The 21,040-nt window shown below is 36.7% G+C and overlaps 1 protein-coding gene across 2 annotated transcripts in view; it reads right to left on the bottom strand.

Moving 5' to 3' along the window:
* The window catches only part of FMN2 (formin 2), a 158,331-nt gene that overhangs the window by 88,064 nt on the left and 49,227 nt on the right, over positions 1–21,040 (bottom strand). For both annotated transcript variants that reach the window (XM_064648704.1, XM_064648703.1), the window contains 3 exons: positions 16,648–18,518; positions 15,424–15,568; positions 2,191–2,278 (listed from right to left, as the gene is read on the bottom strand). In XM_064648704.1, coding sequence (XP_064504774.1) covers positions 2,191–2,278; positions 15,424–15,568; positions 16,648–18,518 — 2,104 coding nt within the window. The remainder of the gene's footprint in view (positions 1–2,190; positions 2,279–15,423; positions 15,569–16,647; positions 18,519–21,040) is intronic.

Below are 21,040 nucleotides of genomic sequence, written 5' to 3' on the forward strand. Positions count from 1 at the left end.
CCAAGAAATGGAATATCACACTGCATTGAAAGTTTCTCTCTCTTCTGAATTTTTTTCTATGGCCAGTAAAAACAAACAAACAAACAAACAAACAACAGAAAACCAACAAAACCAAAACTCAGTTCTGCAACTTGCATGAACAGTGCTGACCAGAGATATGCTTTGTGTTTAATATAGAGAATATTTATAAGACAGCCCATAAAGAAAGTTGCTTAGTGCCACAAATTGGGGGTGTCTGGAGGGGGGCAGGGAGAAGTTTCATTTGACTGCATTTCAAATTTATGAAAAACCATTGCTTGTACTGTACTGAGTGAGATGTGTGTAAATGTACATGTCCATATACATTAAGGATGGCAAAAACTAAAGACCACTACTAAAACCCTGGGTCATGGGACAAACAACATTTATTCCTTTTTTTCTGTAGTCATTGTCATATAACTTAAATATTAATGTATAAATACACAAGTATATCAACTGGTTTTTTTTGCTAGCAGAGGCACTCTTTATCATTTTGATATCATGAATTTTTGATAGCACCTTCTTGTTAGTAGATTTGAACTGCAGCAGACAAACCAATACGCTGTAACACTCAAAAACATGTAAAACCTTTTTAACAAGGAAGTAAAAATAGCGCCCACATAAAGGTATAGGCTCAATCACTTGGGATTGTGATACTATAATTTCTGCATGGGCTCTATAGTTAGATCACTCAGAGGGCTCTGCATGGAGTGACTGATGCCAGAAATACTTCTTGGCGAGATCTCTATTTTCCTTGCCCCCACTACGCAAATTTCTTTCCTGCTCCTCATCACTTTTCCTCCATGCCTATTTTATGTTCTTTAAAAAAAAATTTAGCACCAGGATCTTCCAATCATTTCCCCAAATTCTGCCACCAGACAAAAGTTTTCTCATGTTTGTTCAATCACTTCTGCACAGCAAGGGAATAAGAGAATTATTAAATTCCCCTTTGCAAAGACTTTTGGTTTTAGAAAACAGCTATTGAAAGAGGAACATACAAAATCTGCACACAGCTCTTAGATGATCATGTGTGCTTAATACTGTAATAGGATAAAGGTTAAGCATAATATTGTTTGACCCCTTCAACTACAGACATTCATGCCATGTTATTGTTAGTGTTGCATGTTAAGCAAGCAAATTTTCAATGAACTTGTGTTGGCTTTACCACAGACACAGATGTTAGGCGGACTCCTTTTTTTCATAAGGTTTTCATTATTAACTGAAACCGAGCTGAATATTTGACTGAAGGAAAGGACCATATCATTGTTTTCAGATTTTGCTCTATGACTTAACTGAACTACATCTGCCAGCTTTGGAAATACCAAGTACTTCTTGGCGCCAGTACTGGCGCCTTGCTCTATGACTACCATCTTAAGTGCTTCAGCTTGAGGAAGTCTAGTAACCATCAAAACAGCTTAATAAAAACTTAAAACTGTGATTAAGAGTTACTCACTAGCTGACAGAGTGCTCTCAAATTTACTCTATTTATGAATAATTTCACAAAATAAGCAAATCACAGTAAACTGAACGCATGGCTGTAAATATGTTGCCTAGAAAGTTCACAAGATGTTTTTGTGATTTATGAAGTCTGTGTTATACTTGAAACCACATTTCTTTAATAGATAGGCTGGCACTTCACAGGATAATTCAATCTGCTTCAAATCTATCCAAAGCCTATGGGAAACATAAGGGATGCTCTGAATATAAATGCAATTCCACTTTTCACCTTTTTGCACTACTGTCTCTTAGCATAAATGTGAAAACTATTACACTCCCCCAAAAGATCTTGCTTAATAAAAAATGTTGTTGAAGATGAAAGAACTCCACAGTTTGTGCTAGACTAAATATAGAAACTATTTTATAAAGCAAATAAATTAAACATTATAATTCAGTTTTCTGGATATGTCCCAAGGCTAACTGAATTAAAATAAGCAACATATCACTCTTTCTTCCTCAGAAAGACCAAAATTCAAAGCGTCTATGTGATATACCACTTATATAACTGATGCTGAAAGGAGAAAATAAATGTCAGAGAAAACTGTTTTCAGAAAAAAAATGAGTGTATAAAAGGCCTCATATTAATTTATTTTACATATCGAAAGATATAAATAATTACCATTTCCAGATTATCAATTATGTGATCTGAGAATTAGCAATAGTTATTTCACTTACCATGCTGAATGTCCCTCATGTCTAAATGAAGGCTAGACATTAATATTCCAACAGCTTGAGATCTTTTGTTACTTAACAACTTGACAACCTGCCAAAAGAAACCCAACTATTATCACCGATCTGCAGAAAAATGTACAAGATATTTTGCATTACTAACAACAAATTCAAAAAACAGTACTTTGTAATATGCAAATCTAAAAATGAGGAATTTTATTGTTTTTAAAGTTTTCTTCTGCTGTATAATAACTCATTAAAGGTGTAAGTAACTGTATCACTTAGCTGAATTTAATCCTAAAGTGTCACTATAAAGGTTCCCTTAGTCTTCCTCCTTCATTAGAACACACACTTTCAACTTCACACTGATGTTACTAAGTGTATGAAACACACTGTCAAATAAAACAAATTCCAACTGTGTCTATCTTAGAATTGCTTTGGTTTCCAAAACCACACAATGATTTCCATCTTTGATGTAAGTTAAAACTGTGAGAATTTGTATTTTATTTGAATGTTTGACGTAGTAGGCGTCAATATGAATTTTATTTAAAAATCAAAATAACCACGTACACATTGGGGTTTTCTTTGATCACTTAAAGTAATATAAAAGGTCATAAAGCTTATTTGTTTCCAAATTAAAAAAATACAAAAAAATCAAGCCATCAAAAGGTCTTGCTCTAGGGAGTTAAAATCAACAATCAAAATAGACTTTTGTACATGTTGGTTTCGCAAGCGTAAAAGCAACAATTAATTCACAGACTGTCCTCCACACAGCTCTAAGTTGTTTGAATTAAACTTGATGTAAATTTTATATCATTGTTAGGATAAGCAAGTAATGCCAGAAAAGGGCTCTCATCTGTAAAATGACGTGATTCAAGATGAAGTACTTTTCAATGTATGGATACAACCATTACGTAGAAGGAAGAGGTTAATATTTAATCTACTTGGGTGCTGAGTTTAACACCATACTAAATACACTGAAGAAAACCTTTGTGAGTAACTTGGAGGAAAAAGAAAAGCCAGACAAGTAAGTTCAAGTTCTTTTTTTATTGCAGTCAGGAAGCATACACATACTTTTTCAAGTTACACAGTTCCTATCTTAGCATTAACAGGCTGCATTATCTACAGCCCCACTGACAGAATTATTTAGAAATAATTAGTAGAAAGAGATTAAGAAAAGTAGAATTAATTTATCCAGAGTAAAGAATTGTCATGATCCAATTCACGTCTTAAAAAAACAGAAGACTGCCTAGAAGATATTTGCCCTGTGATTCACTGATTCATTGCCAGCTTTGATTCACTTAAATTTTTAGACACAGGTTTGTACACTGATGTTCGAGCAGTAGAAGAGAAGAAAAAGCCTGACCCAGAACTATGCCCCTGGAGTTGCTTAGGAAAGGAAACTTGAGAAACTCACAGTACTTACAGTATAGGTTTTCTGAGGATGTGGTTTAGCTGGCCAATTGTTTTATTTTAGTTTTTCCTCTCTTAAACCTTCATAACCATTGATTATGAAGATATTTCATCTCTTTTCCTCATACATGCCAAACTAGCTACAGTGAAGTGAAAATACAGCTGTAGAAGCCCAGGAGATAAGGGGTATATGTCTCAAACACCAATAGCTGGATAGCTGTGTGTGGTAATAACACCCTGTGAGAAGTAACAGGATGTGGCTGGAGAAGGGAACCATACGGAGGTAGGGCACCAGTTTTCTGGAACAAACGTCCTTGTTCTGGCTTCTGGAGATAAGCACAACATAATACAGCGAAAACACAAGAATGAGGTCAAGAAAAGGGCATGGACCAAAAAGCCGAACCAGTAGTGGGAGATCAAAATGACCAAAGACCCTCGAAGCCCTCTGACCCATTTCCAGAAAGGTCTAGAAGAATGCACTGTGTATGATAACTAATTTGCATAGAAAGCAAGAAACATCTTTAGAGCAGGGAAAACTGGGTGGACACTGGAGCAAGGACTGGTGATCTTTCTTTCTTCCTCTTTCTCTCTCTTTAATCTCTCTCAGTCTCTTCTCTTTCACCCTACCCCTTTATTCAAAACCCACCACTGTGCTTATACTAAAAATAAGGGACTAACATACCAATTTCAATGACAAGTGTGTAATTTACTAATAAAACTTCATCAACTTTTGCAGACCTACTGACTTTTGTAATTCCTTTTTGACCACCAGCATCTGTGCACCTGCATGTTCCCTTCCCTTTTGGGGTGGAATGCCACAACAGTAAAACTACTGCTCATTAACTGAAAATTATAACATTAGAAAAAAAGTGTGTCATAACTGATGTTAACAAGATTAAAGACCTAAATTCAAGTCATAGCTATTGACACCATCTGTCAGAAATTAACAAGAAATTCCTATGCAATTGTCTAATCCATGTAATTTGCTATTAGGAATTTAAAATTGAAGTTGAATGGACTGATATAGGATAGGATAGTCATATTTTTCTGAATTCAAAGAGGAAACTAACGTAATTCAGAAAAATATAATCAGGATATCCTGCACTAGCCTTCTAATAGGCTATCATCCCTCTAAATGTTTTTTAAATGGAACATAAGTTTCATTTAAGCCTGGAACTCAGATAAAGCTGGGTCAAAGATTACGAGATTTTCTTGTTGTAAAAAGAAGGTGCTATCGGTTTACTTTATGCAGTTATAAAAGTTTACAAAATAAAGTAGATCTTGGGTAGCAAGGTAGGGATCAAATCTTCCTAACCACTACATTACAAAGTATGTCTTTATTAACAATGAAACAAGTATCTTGTATTCTAGCAGGAAAAAAAAAGTGCATACAAAATTTACAAAAACCAGAATCTCTTTAACTGATGCTGCTACCAAACCATACCTGCAGAAAAGGCAGAGCAACACAAAGAAACAATGAGGTATTTTACATAACAAAATTTCAAAAACTTCTCATTAAAGCTGTGTACTCAAACAAGACCGAAAAAAATGAAGTCAGTATGGAAGGTGTTGGGGAAACTGTTGATACTAGCTCTCATCCTTATTGCTCGTCTGAAACATCTCATATTAATAGCATAACTTAAGCTTGATGGTGCCAACATAAAGTGAGAGTCCTTTGTTGCCTTTATTTTGAACAAGAAAACTATCCCAAAGCTGACAAACAAAATGAATTAAAAATCAAACACAAATCCATTGCAAAAGTCCCACAAACTAGCAAGAGCTCATCTGGAGTGTGTACATTTCTTGTCACTCATATTCTGCAAAAACAAAGTAGAAATGGAACTGATGTTGTCTAGGAGTAAAACAAATCAGAAGAAGAAAACTGGGAATAGAATAGCTTTATCAAGCGGTCTTCCCCAAAACAATGTTGCAACTGCATTCAGGTATGAACCTACCCAGGACCAAACTTCCTTTCCAAAGGAAGCAGAACTACACTGTTCTCTCTTGGAAACCCAAAGAGCAAGAATGAGCTAGAGCCTGTTCTTGGGAATCTCCCACTTCTCATAGTGTCAGCACCCACATACTATTATGTTCACTTCAAATTGTGAAATTACAGTTTCTATCCCCCATCAGCAAACTAAAGCTCAGACAGTAACCAAGATCATACAAATGCAACAAGGAGACCGCAACTAGAGAAAAAAGAATCAAATACTTAGACTATGCTGTTATAATGCCGGCTAGAACATGATTCCTGTTCATGGTCTTGGACCAGATTTCGTGATCTAGTAAATCCATTCAAGTCCTCTGCTCTAAAAGGAATCTGGCTTAAAAGTTAGCAGGAAAAAATAAGCTGCTTTTTCTGAAAGTGAGCTGATGGACAGGAGAAATTATTTTCTGAGTGTCACATTTTGCCAGTGATCAGAAGGAAAACAAAACAAAAACAAACAAACAAACCCCAAACAAACCCGCAAAAACCCCAACAACCAACCAACCAAAAAAAAGAAGTGTCCCCCTGAAGAATAGGTTACTTTGCTACAAAAATTCTGAACCACAACAATTGGTTCAGAAGAGCTCCAAAGAGCATGACTGTCAGGTGAATGGGAGAAGAACAGCAACAGATAGAGTTTTTACATAGCAGCTACTAGTTTTGTCTGGTTTTTTTTTAAATCTAGGGTTTATTGCAACTTTTATACTAATCTCTAATATGCAGTTCATTCCCATTTCAGGCAATTGCATGAATACTGTAGTTTGCACCAATAAAATGGCTGTAACAATACAACACTAATTCAGAAAATATGAATATTAGCATAAATGCCTAAAGCAATTCCCACATTTAAAAATAAAACAAAATAAATCAGCTGCATAGTCTGGGCCTGCAGGCTGCAGACGAGTGACGCCATTTAAAGGCAGAACAACAAAAGTTTGATAAATCCAATCTCTACAAGATCTAAAGCCTCAGACACAATACATAGCTCCCTTTTAGACTGGATTCTGGAACTCTGCTTTAAACAAATAAAAAAAAAAATAAATTAGAAGGAAGCTAGAGATATTATCTGCAGCTTGAAGTCTAGGACAAACTTTCTAATTGTTTAGTAGTCCTCATTGTTGAGCAGTAAACAAACTACATGCCAAATTTGTTCCCAATTGTTTAACACAAGCAAATACAGTGAAAGAGATATTTAGTAAAAGGTAATGCAAGACACATGTTTGATGAGAACCCTGAAGCAAAAATATGAAGACTCTCTTTCCCTGTAATAATATTTATCTAATGCATGGAATTTTGCAATGATTTTTGCTTTCTATTTCTGGCGTTGACAGCCAGCATTAAGCAAAATTATCCCAAAGCTCTCACTGGTTAAGAAAAACTACTGCATATTACAAGAAGGCACATGCAGGAAACCCCACTTTACAAAGGCCTATTGGTTGTAACTGTTGCAGAGAGGACAAAGAAACCCCAAAGTTTCAAATGTTAAGAGACAGGATCAGGGCAGTAATGAAGTCTCCTTCTCAATACATATTGTGACAACAAGTCTTTTCTGCAGACTCAAGTGTATTTCAGGTTTAAAATGGGCAATCACAGAACTAGACCCATCACATCTTTCCAACGTATATCCTTGACTTCTTACAGGTAAAACAGAATATTATACTCTTACAGATGGGGGGGGGGTTGTGTGTGTGGTGGGTTTTTGTTAACATTTGTTTAACTTTTTTTTAAAGATAAAGCTGGAAATAACTTCTGGCTAGTCATGGCAATTATGAGAGGGACTATTTCAAGTAGTGGGGTCACTTTTGTACAATGGAAGACGAAACACTTTTCCTTAATACCTACAAAAAACCCAAAGCCCCAAAACCAACACCCAGTCCTGGCTGTCAGACAATATATTCACGCTGATGGCACATAATGATTTAACTGAACTAAAAATTTACCACAAAATATCAACAATAAAACATAATTTTCATCACCTCTCTGTTTGCTACCCTAAACAAAACTCTGCAAATCCCCCCTGCAAACTAGTTCGTTTCTTTCCCCACTAAAGATTCTCATAATCTATAAGGCAATACCTAAAGTTTCAAAATTCTCTTTGTCATATAATTCTAGATGCAAGTTGTTGACATGTTATGCAAATTATTGCAGTCAAGCAGCCGTGTCTGCAACTTTATGCTTGAGGGTAAAGATTAAACATAATATTTACTTTTCATTCATTTTCTCAATTACCCTACTGTGCTATTTCATAAATAGAGCTTTTACCAATGTGGATGAGAAACAGTTCATGCCCTTTGGTTCTGCTTTATCACTAAAATAGCATTGCTTGAAATAATTATCATAAAACTATTATTTTAGAAGTAATCTTTTACTAAGAGATATCTGCCCCAGCTAATATTTGTTATTTATGAAGTTAGGTGAAAAAATGCTTAGATTGCTTAGATTGAGATATACACTATTAAGTTAGATAAGTATTGTGTTCCTCAACAGGAGGCTGAGCAGTGGTAAAATCTCCCTTTATAAAAAATAAGAACACAAACTTTAAGAACTGGAATAGGTGATAAAGCTAAAAAAACCAAGGTTTAAATTCTTTGGTTTAAAAATAGCTCACAAGTATTTTATTTTTCCATAACTAAAGCTCCTTTTTGAGTGTTTAGTTCATTGTTATGTATCTCAGTTATAGCTGTTTCTTCTTGCATCAGCTAAAGGACCAGAATACGAAAATTTGCATATTTTTAGATTTTATGCTTGTAACTGTTAAAATGTCTCTGTGGGTTAGCAATGCAAATGCATGTTCAAATGCTGTAATAGAAATGCTATAAAAAACCAAAACAAAACCCCAAAAAAGCTAAATTTTCTTAGAAACTGTATAAAACCCAGAATTTTTATGCATAATCTGAAATGCACTCAGTAGGCAATTTTTGCAGCCTTACTGCTTTGAATAATTTTGTCACTGTGTACTCAAATTAGGCATGCAATTGCACACATTTTTTGAAAATTCTTGCAAAACCTATTGCATACCCAGACACATCTGAAATCAATAGTCTTAATTAATATACAAAAAGTTAGCTTGTCAATTCAGGGAGACAGACATGGGGGGAGTGTGTTTAAGAACAGGTAAAGAATGCAAAAAAAAAAGTTCCATAAAAAAAAAACTCCCAAAGAAAGGTGAGAATTACTATGTCTAGTAGGAGAGATCAACAACAAACAAACAAAAAAACCAATTCTGTAAAAGTTCTAGTGTTCCCAGTCTTAAAGGTGGACATATGGTTACAGTCAAAAGTATGGTAATATTCAGTGGATCAACTCTGAATAATCTAACAACATTTTGTGCTTGCCGTTTCACAGAATACACTGAGTTGGAAGGGACCCATCAGGATGATCAAGTTGAACTTCTTCAGTTTGTACTGAAGACAGTACTCAGTAACAAAATATAGCCATAAGGAAAAATCTGAAAAATTAATACTTCTCTACAAATTAAAAAATACTAAAAAATTAATCTTAAAACCTTGACTTTCATGCTGACAGTAAAAACTGTTTAACTTGTGAGTTGGGATCTGACAGAATGGAGACAACTACATTTACACTTACGTTGACAGTTATTTTTTTAAATCATCATGACCACTGTACTAATTGCTAGGTAATACACATTCAATCTTTATGCACTAATTCTGAAACAATCTGAGATTGCTTGATCAGAGTTTAAAAACTCCTGTAATAAAAATGTTGCTTCTTGCCTCTTTAGCACAATCAATTGTGGATAGAGAGATAGAAAATGTGTACTGCTATATCCATATCCTCTTTCTTTCTTTTTCTCTTGATGTCATCTAATACTATGATATCCACTGCATTGAACCCTTGCACTGAGAAAGACAGAAGCACCATGGAGAGACAGAAAAGAAAATATTTGAAACATGTAGGACTGCCGGCTATGCAAATGCAAGATCTCCAGCCTCCCTGGAAAGATGGCTGTAATTAAGATGCCTCTATTTGACAGTGTCAGGTAGACCAAGAATAGTACAACAGACCAGGGCGGCAGCTATCTTTCTGCTGGTATTCAAGATCTGGCTTATGCTTTTTAGACATGCAGCTTTCTGTCTCACAGAACAGCTGCATCTCAGTAAATCCAACCCAAAGTTTATTTTTCTCTTTATTTTAACAAACTTTCAAAAAGACCTTCCCCTACAGTGGTCTTCCAAAGCACTGAGAAACATGAGGCCTTTTTCAGACACTGTACATGGCTCCTCCCAACCACTGTACATGGTTAAGAAATGAATATAACCTTTCTTGTCCATACAGAATCCATAGGCAGCAGCAATACCTAAAATAGGCTTATGCATCGTCAGAACCTTTCAGTGTTAGTGAGGACACACAGACAAAATAAACCCACAGAACTCTTAGGTCACAAGATGAGTTTGCAAGATTGTCAGATGCCAAGCTCATGTGTTTGGTTTTAAACTCGCAAACATATGGTCCAAAAAAAAAAAACCAGGATGGAAACAAGAATGAGAAATGCAAGTGGCTAATGGGGAGGACATCAACCTAGAAAGCTTGAATGGATACAGAGATTTTAAGCAAATATATATTTTTTTTTTTTATATATGTATATATATGCACACACACATATACATTCATGTAGTCAGGTAAAACTATGTTTACAACAAGGAGAACTTTGTTGATACAGTTAGAAAACAAAAATATAATAACAAAATATGCAGTAAACCATATAAAGAAAAGAATGAGAGGTAGAACCAGACCACATTATATTGCATCTCATAAAATAAAGTGAGATATTATTTAATTTCATAAATAACTTAATGATATTTTTAATTATTTGCTTGTATATATAAAATACAAGTCCTTTAAAATTTCCACCTGTAGGGGCAGGAGAACCCCGACTGTGTCTCTGGAAAGTGCAAAAAATTGTAGCAAATTGCTGTGCCATTGACACACATAAAAGGTCAATAACTGTGAAAATAAAAAGCTCCTTAAGACAGTGTCTCCACTGCTCGCAGAGGGAATAAACCATTCTTTTAAAATAAACGTATGTTTCCGTTTATGTCATTCCTTGTAAATGAATAAACATGAATAAACTTTTATCTGTTAACTCAATAAGGCATTTACCTAATTTACCAATTCATACTTATGTGGCATTTTGTTTCTAGATGTATTCTATTACCACAGCTTAACGTTCAACTGAAAAATTCAAAAATCCTGAAATCATTAACTAAACTGTTTTATTGATACACCTTATTTGCATCTAAGGCTTTTGAAAGTGAATGAAATTTTAGTAACCTATTATTTATTTGCTGGGATGGAAGGGGGAGTTTAAAATCTTAATAGATTAATAGTGGACTATCCACATGAGAATATCTTTAACATTTTTTTTTCATTTACATGATAGATTATAAACACATGGTCTGTGATTGAAAAATTCATTGCAGTTACATGTATAATATTTTCCAAAAGTGTAGTTAGAAGATTATCAGTAAAGCTTCTAAAATGACTGTTCAAAGATTAGGAAAGTAATCTATGCAACTCAGCTCAGCCCATTCTGTATCCTTATTAAGCTGACAGTGATATCAAGATTTTCAGAGTATGTACTATTTTTCCACTGAACCCACTCAATGTACACTAGCCAATGTTCACCATGCAAACAGATTTTTAATATTGCATTTGCCATCATTCTTGAGTATGTGTCCTTTATCTCAAGACTACCCTTTTTCTTCCTGCTTCATTAATTACATGTCTTTTTAAGTGCTGTAACAACTGCTAAAAAGCATTTTTTTTACATAGGTAACAGCTTAATTTAAAAAGTAATCATTATGAACTGTGCTTATTCCACACAATCCATTCTAGCTATGGAAAAGGTTCCTATGAAGAAGACTATCCAGCCATGTAACCATAACTAGTATTGTAACTACAGGGCACAGCTGAACAAGACACTCCCAGAGTGAGTTTTACCTGCTGCTTTGGTCAAACGCTACACGTTTGATGAGATCCACTATTTGCTGGAAGGACAACCAGGTCAAGGACACCCCAGTCTCACAACAAGTTTCTGAGAGAAATTATTTTGGACAGAATAAGAGGTGACGTAGAATCACACCTATTATGCTCTGTATTTTCAGCTGTCGGATCTCAGTTCTTCGCTCCTTTGCCAGTTACTTATCTTGATCTTCCTTTGCCTCCCTCCTCTTGGCCCCTGTTCTCCAACCTACCAGTACAAAGTTGGAGAAAAATCTTCAGGATTATACCTGAAGTCTCTCCTAAGAAAGAGGAGCAGAGCCTATCACCTGAAGACATGCAAAATTCAATAAACCCTTTATACAACTAACAATACATATACCTGGTAATTTTTTTCCATATTTCAAGTCTGTGAAACTGTGAGGACATGATCCAAAACAGACTTTGTTTTCTTTCTTAATATTGGCAAAATGAAGGACACACAAACAGCGGGGGGAAATACAAACTCCAACTCAACAAAATTTGCAGCCTAAAGACCTGAATTTTGGCAAAGTTATAACAGGGGCTTATAATGAAAGCCAGACCTCTTTAATAGGTAGCAATGGCAGCCCCACCTACAATATAGCCTATAAAGGACTTTCTTTGAAGATTTAGCAGGTATTATCATTGAGCAAGCCTGCACACATTTACAGCAGCTGAGAATTTGATATATATGCATTAACAGAGTGAAATAAATCACAGTTTTTGCCATAGCACCAAATGAAAGACAGTGAGAATAAAATCAGCTGCATTCACAAATAAATATTAACGCTTCCTTATTTCTTTCTTTAAAGTTCTGGAATGGATTTTAGTGCAGCCTTCATTCAGTGCTAAATGTAATATTGATTTTCTTTTAAAGCATTATTGATTTATATTGTATTAAGTTATTTGCAGATGATCATGCCAAGAAGAAAACTAGAACCAATACATCTGTAGGGTGAAATTAACATATTCATTTACATGAAAAACCCAAACCAACCCACAATAATATAGATAAGTTTACTACTTAGAAAGGGCTTTCTATTTAGAAATAATTATATCATGCTTCTCTATATACATACACAAGGAAACATATGCATATACTCTATGACATTTAGAATAAAGAGCTCTGTGTGCAGAACAGCAATGTATTCCAAAATAATTAATCTTTCACCCACTAAAACATCCCAAAACTATCAAATCTTTCTTCAGATTAGTTAGAATTCCCCCTCCTGCCATGTGGCCTCCTCTGTAAATATATTTTTATTTCAGCTTACAATAAAACCAGTTTTATTAAAATCATATATTTGCATAGAATACCAAATATTTTATACATTTGAAAGTTATCTGGTCATTTATTTCCACTGTAGCAAGTATTTTACATCCAATCCATCTAAACAATACATTCACTTAGCAGACCCTGCAACATCAGCGCAAGGAGCAAAACCAGTTGCCAGAAAAGAGCGCTTCTGGAAAGAAGCGGAGTGAGCTTTGAGGGTCCTGGTTCTGTTCTTTACAATGCTCCTTCATAGCTCAACAGGTGACAGAACACATCTGCTTTGCATAACACATCCCTGTAAAAATCACTGCAGAAACACCATTTGTAAGATCTTTACAATGCCCGTAACTATCATAGAAGCCATGTAAGTCAGTAACCACTTAAACAGCACTTGGTACTCCCTATAAAAACATACTTGTGGAATTACAGCCATGCTTTCCCCCAAATAACTGTTTCTCCTGATAAACATGGATGGACTTCATTATCCACGTGTTTACTGCAGGATAAATGAAGAGAATTTAAAAAATGAAGTCCTGCATTCCAAACTGGTGAGACGGTGTACATGGAATATATTTGTGAAGCTGTTCTATTTCAATCATCTCAGGTCAATACTATGAAAAGCCCAAACTAGATTCTCACACATGAATATTTAACTTTGACATCTGCGATAAATGATAGCTCTAATTGTAGTTCTAATGAAAGCCTGTGATTGTCTGCTTGGTCGATCTTTTCTCCCCAGATACTGCAGCTCAATAAGTTAGACTTCTCCATTAGGCAATTTCTCTCTATTTTGGAGAGTAGCACATTTGTTTGATCACCAGCAGAAAAGAAAAACACTGAGGATTCTCTTCTGTCAATCTATGTGGCCTACAGAAATATTTGTCCTAGATGACAACAACTACTTTGATTGCTTTAAACTTTTGTATGCAAATTTCTGTCAGAAGAAACAACTTGTTCCTTTCAAACAAGTTAAGAACAATCAGTCATTTTAATTTAATTTTAGCTTCTTTTTTCTATTATTTATTGACAATATATCTAAATTTTTGGTATTGCAAGAAAAATAAGTACTTAGTATTAAAATCTACATCTAATGTTTATTCATAATCACTGACTGTCTTTAAGGACTGTTTATGCTACAGAACTAAACAGTCATCATTTCTACTCTGTTGAGAGGTTTTCATCACCAAACCTTATCAAATGTGAAGGGACCAATTATTCATACCCAAGGCATCAGTAACACCGTTGCACTCTTTTTTTTTACTTAAAGATAGTAACTTAGCTAAGAATAACTGTTAAAAAGGGCTTTTTCTAGAAGGAGAAAAGAGGAGCAGAGGTCCTGGACTTCAGAGATTTACTGAGGACAGCAAGGCAGCAGCACCCGTTACCTTTCCTCCCATCCCAGTTAGTACAGCCTAGTGCAGCATAGAGGTGTGTTGGCTACGCTATCCTTTGCATCCATCCAGAGAAAGGTTTTATCCAATGCCTTGGTATAATCATCCTAACTTCATTACCAGTTCTGTTGCCTGCAGCAGGTTGTCAGTAGAGTGAAGCACCTACATGTTTATATTACTGACCAAAATGTTTCTGTGGGGGCAAGATTTCCAGAACTATTATGTAGAGAGGTCATACCCAGATATAAGATCTAGTGAATGGAGGTTATAAAGAGTCCCACTGTATGTTTAATGTGGAAAAAAGTCTTGTATAGCATTAACCTGTATGTCAAAAGATGATAGAAAGAACAGCCTAGTTTTGAATTTAGTACAGGAATATGAAACCGAGATAAAACAAGAATTTTAACTGCTATTTAGGATTCTGCATAAAAACCATTCTCCTCTGTAGCCTGAAAGTTTAATTGCAAATTACTTAACATACCACCACAATTTGATTTTTACAAAGATACCAAGAAGATTACAGCTCACTAGTCATGTAAACATTCAGATTCAATTCTCTTACTCCGGGGTTTAAGCTTCTACCTTTAAAATATGCTTCCCATTTTTATTGTATTGTACAGCATTCTGTCTCAAGAAACCAGTTTGATTAATGTTGGATTTCTCCCAGCTGTGGCTTGTCATTTACTGTATGTATAAACTTCATATTCTTTATATACATAAACACAGCACAAACTTAGAACTGTTCTGATTGATATAACATTAGGACGTATATTCTGAAACATAATTTTTCTCTGAAGTCATGGTAATTCATATGCAAATCATTATTTAATGTATAAAATTAATCAGAATAATTTATATACTACTCCTTGCACATCTGCAGTCAATTTCAAAGCATCAAATACCTATTATTTTAGTTTTAATTTTGTTAAAATGGATAGAGATATTTTTAAGAAAATACATATTTGGAAAGTAATTTATATAAAAAAGAAATCTTCAGTCTTTACCATGTATAACTTTGAACTCCATCCTACATTCTCTCCTTTTCTTGTTTTTTTCTACAGTGTGTATATAGATATATATATATATGGTAACAATTCCACACCAGGCACAATTCATTTCAGCTTCATGCAAAAATATGCCTATATGTAAAAACCAGCCTAGAAAAGATCTGAAATTAAATGAGTACTCACTTGTTTAGTCTTTGTTTTTGTAATGGTGTCCGAAATGGGTTTCTTCCTCTCTTTAACAGCTGTTTTAGAAAACAGTTCTTCAAATTCATGATAATCTATGGAAGGCTCTTCAATTTTTTCCCATACAAGTGAAGCACTAGAATCTCTAAAGTTAAGCAAAAGACCTATGTAGGGCAATGTCAAACTCAATAAGGTCATAAATGGAGGAATTAAGAAAATAAAATAGCAGTAATTCAAAAGTTGTTGCCTAATTTCTACCAGCAGCATTTTGATAAGAATTATTGTTGATTCTGCCTCATACTTCTGGGTTTGCTTCTTTGTTCATACATGATATGGTCATGATATGGTCAGGCTTATTTATATTCACCCACTCTACACACATAAAAATAAAAATAGGCTGTATATAGGCTATAAAGCATACAGACATGGAGAGAAAGAGAAGTAGAAATACACAGCTATTTGCAGACCAGCTTTGTGACAGTGGCAAGAACTTGAAAAGAAAGAAGAAATTCATCATTAAATAACAGCAGAAGGGTTTTACAATCACTACTCAGAGACATAAAATATTTATAAGGAAACTTCTTTTCATGACCAGTAATGATATTTTACATGGACAAAAAAGTCATCAAAACTCAAAAACGAGTATATCAAAATCATATCCAAGTAAGGGCTACCAAAATAGCTTTATGCTACCATGCATATAAATTGCAGCTTGAATCTGCCTTCTGAGTGTACAAGGTGAAAAAAAAAAGAAAAGAATTCAGGTCATTGAAGAAAGGAAAGAGGAGCATAGAATGCAATCAGCACATATTCATCTAGAGGGAAGACATTACCAGAACTTGCAGCTGCTCCAGAGAAAGACTAATGCTACCTTGAAAGCTGAGAGGGACCACAAATATGACATTTAAAAAAACATTTTACAGAACACTTAATGGCACACAGTCACCCCTGTATCTCTGACCAACACGTTGTATGTAACCCCACAGGACAGCTGAAAACACTACCCTCGAAGAGCTTCCATGTGCAAATAATGATATTAAGAGTTAGCACATTTTAAAGAAAATGAGTACCCCATTTACATATCCAACTACATATAAAAACCTGTTTGCACCGTGGTTCTCTCAAAGACCTGCCTAGCAATGAAGAATTTTGCTAATGACAAACAACAATATCAGGAAAGGCACAAAGTGAAAACACCACTCTCTACACAACTCTACGACTTACCTTTTACTGTGGAGCTGAATTCTTGTCCAGTAAAGAGGCTTCATTGGCCGAGAAGGCTCTATCACATGTTTCCTGCTCCCTTTCTCCTGATTCATCCCCATTGCAAATAAACCAGATGGTAATGGAGGAGGAAGAAACCCACAGCCCTGTGGGACTGCTGGGTAGGTGCTGCCCTGGACTGGTGCTGGAAGGGGTGATGCAACTCCAGGCAATGCTGGTGGGGGTGGAGGTGGCACCCCTAACCCAGGCAACGGAGGGGGTGGTGGAGGGACACCAGCACCAGGCAGAGGTGGTGGAGGTGGTACACCTACACCAGGCAGAGGTGGTGGAGGGGGTACACCTACACCAGGCAGAGGTGGTGGAGGGGGTACACCTACACCAGGCAGAGGTGGTGGAGGGGGTGGAGGAGGTACACCTACACCAGGCAGAGGTGGTGGAGGGGGTACACCTACACCAGGCAGAGGTGGTGGAGGGGGTGGGGGGGGTACAGCTGCACCAGGCAGAGGTGGTGGAGGGGGTGGAGGGGGTACAGCTGCACCAGGCAGAGGTGGTGGAGGGGGTACAGCTGCACCAGGCAGAGGTGGTGGAGGGGGTACAGCTGCACCAGGCAGAGGTGGTGGAGGGGGTACAGCTGCACCAGGCAGAGGTGGTGGAGGGGGTACAGCTGCACCAGGCAGAGGTGGTGGAGGGGGTACAGCTGCACCAGGCAGAGGTGGTGGAGGGGGTGGAGTGGGGAAGCCTGCACCAGGCAGAAGTGGTGGAGGAGGTGGAGCGATGCCTGCTCCGGACAGAAGTGGGGGAGGTGGTGGCAGTCCTCCTCCAGGTAGAGGTGGTGCTGGGGGTGGCATTCCCAGGCCAGGCAGAGGAGGAGGTGGAGGAGGGACACCAGCCCCAGGTAAAGGTGGTGGTGGTGGAGGGGGAGGTGGAATACCCCAACCCGGCAGAGAAGATGGGACTCCTGCTCCAGGCAAAGGTGGTGGTAGAGGTGGTGATGGGAATCCAGCATATGCTAGAGGGGTAGCTGGAGGCATTGATATCTCCTCACTTGATAAATGTGGAGGAGGAGGGGGGTGTGCCATCATGACACCTGGGAAAGAGTGATCCACATGTGGCACTGCTGAGTCAGCAGAAGGAGGGAGTCCTGAGCCGGGCAGAGGTGGTGGGGGTGGTACTCCTGCCATGGACATGGGAGTGACAAAGGAAGCGCCATGTGCTCTAGTCAGGGAGGCAGCCTGTTCTGTTGCTGGCAGTGATGGGGGAATGCTACATGTGGGCTCTCGGGACAAAGAGGGATGTTCACTCTTTGTATCCACAGTACTCAGAGGCTGGTGGGAAACTGGTGTTTCAATCTCTCCTTCAAATGCAAGGGACAAATCAACTTTGCGTCCTGGAAGAGGTGACTGCAGTGTACTCTGTACTGATTGGCTTGCATCCAGTGGCACTGAGATTAGCTTCGGTGACAGAATTAAGGAGACTTCAGAACAAAATGTGGGCTGTAGTTCGAGAGCTGGCAATTTCTGAGTTGACTCTTCACTTTTGCCCCCTTCTAAGTGAGGTGGGGGGGGTTGCTGTGGCAGTGCACTGATGGAAGGCATTGTATGTGCTAAATAATCCTCTGTTGGCGACGTCTGTACAGATCTCGCCTGTGACACAGTCCTGGGTGTGGTCTCCTCTTCATTCCTTTGAAGAGTCACACTGCTGAGTTCTCCTGCGTGTATGTGCTCATTTTCCTGCTCCCTCCCAGCAGTCTGTACCTCTGCGGCAGGGAACTGTTTCTCTAGTTCTGCAATTTTTGTCCTCAGATCCTCAATAGTTTGCTCAAGTTGTTGGATGACACTGGCGCGCTCCTCAGATTTCACCTCAAAATCAGCCTTTCAAAGAAAACAAATAATAAGCACAAAAAAAAGGATAGAATTCATCACTATATAAAAAATTAAATATAGATCGAGAATACTGGTATTCCAGAGGTTCAAAACTAACCTAGTTATGACAAGGCTTTAAAAAGTGATATATCATTTTGGCTAGCTACATTTTAACTGGAAGAAGACAGTTCAGGAAAATTACTTGCTTCAGTATGACACCACCTTCATTAGTACAAGCATATTTTAGACCATGATTATATTTGCAAAACCAAAAAGCAGTTGTAACCCCTCCCTCCCTGCACATACCCTGACCAAGAAAACAACCAACTGCTGATCACAAGTACTGCGAGCATTTGCATACACATAGCTATGCAGACATGGTGGTGGGAAGACTCTGCATTACTTTAACTCTGTTAACTGTAAATATGTTGTGTTTCTTCAAAGTGATGCACCATGCATAACAGACTCCACATAGCATTGAGCGCTGGGTTTCAATACAACATGATGATACAACGCAGATCAGGAATGCAGAACACAACAAATGCTGCCTTTTGGAAAAGAGGTAATCTCAGAACAGAATAATTATGATTTTCTCCAACCAGCATGAGTGGGGAGGAAAAGAAGTAAGACAAAACTAATGCAGAACTTTCCTCCCACCTCGAATTTATAACTCCTCTGCCAAGTGACAGACCGGGAATAACGTCAGAAAAGCTTCCTGTCTGAAACCGTTATTCTGGATTTGACAGTTTTCAGAGTTTTTTATCTCTTTCTCTGAAACATCTGATCCTGCTTGCTGCAGGCCGAGTAAAGGAAACATTAACCTTAAAAGGCACAGTAATTCCTACATTTTAAAATAAGCACCAGTAACAAACTGTACTAAATTTAATCGTTATGTGCTTTTATCAAATGGTACCAATAGAAGCAACCTAGTCCAAAACCAGCCATTTTTGCTTATTCAGGAAAATAGGACAAGAGATAGAACAGACATGAATTTACAACAAAAAAATCTTCTAATAAAGAAATCTAGCTGTACACATTTACTTTTTAGTACTTTTTTTGTCTTTATATTTGTAATATTGGTCAGCATTTCAAGCATTTAGTTGAATTAAGTTGGTCATGCAACTGCTTTCCCAAGTGGTTACAGCAAAACTGTTGTTTAGTGCCTTTTATTTCCTTTTATAAAATCATATGCATCCTGGATGAGACTGTAGGCTTACTTCATAGGAAATATTTCAAATATTCAGATTATAGGTCTTGTAAAGAAGCCTGCAAATACACATACAATACCTGATATAACTAATTGCCTTGATCTATTTCAGAAAGATGTTTTTCTCATCCTTTGACATATGAAACAATTAAAAGTAATTTTTCTTTTGGGAAAAGGAAGCTATAACTTCCACATGGGGACTATTATTAAAATGTATATTCATTAATACTTAAGAAAAGGTTTCTGTATAGAATTCATTTTCAGACAAGCTTTCAATTTTTTATTTATGTTTGAGTTTCTTAGCTGTCTTAAAGCAATCTCAGAAATAAAACAGTAACTACTACATTTAAACCAAATATTGTTTGATTTTGAAGCACCTTTATCAAAACTTACAATCTCCTACATTGTTTGAACTTTCTGGAACAGCAGTTTGAACCAAAAGTTATGAATAACAACTAGGTCTCCCCACTAAAGGTTAAATTAAAATGTGAAACAGAGAAAAGAACATAAAAAATGAGCAGTGAAGGAATTAACACAGCAGACATATTTAAAACCACTAAGATTAGAAGGCAAAAAAGCTGAAAAAGACATTTCCACTACAAATTACTGACGGTGCTTCAGTCCATTCAGTTTCCTTTAATAACTCAGTATATTGTAGCAGGAACAGTTTTGTTAAAGAACTTCTTAATAAAGGAGAAACACAATATTCTATTATCCCTTTGTTTCATCTACTCTTATCCCCCTACCAGTCACCTGCAAATGCAATAAGGCCTATCAATTCTTCAAAAAGCAACATTATCAAAGGGACTGTGTTGCTCGGATCATTAAGGCCACACACCGATTTTCAGCTGAGATCAAATCCAGTTTCCCTAGACTGTAATTCTCCTAAGCTCCCATTTTACACTGTAAGAACACTCCAGCAAGGGTTTTATGAGAGATACAGCAAATTCGTTTCTGCCATAAACAAACTGAAGCCAACAGGATTAAGCACAATATTCAGTGGCTCTGAAGAGATTTGCCTTAATGATGGCTGATCTCAGAACAGTTCACTGTTATAAAAACTCATTTACTCAGGAGATTGGATTCAACTTTTAACAAGAAAAAGTAGTAATTCTTGAATACTGAAAATCTCCCTAACTACAGGAAAAACCTAGAATTCTCTGTTCTACAAGACAATTTACCCTGCAAATAATTATATTTCTCTCAAGAAAAGAAGTAATTTTCAAAGTTTAAAAAAATGGACAATCAAGTGAGATGAATTAGCAATTCAGACAAGAAATGAAAATGTACTGATTAATTAAAGGGACTGTTTATCCCATGCCCT

Source organism: Pseudopipra pipra, chromosome 3 (assembly GCF_036250125.1).
Source record: "Pseudopipra pipra isolate bDixPip1 chromosome 3, bDixPip1.hap1, whole genome shotgun sequence".
NCBI lineage: Eukaryota > Metazoa > Chordata > Aves > Passeriformes > Pipridae > Pseudopipra > Pseudopipra pipra.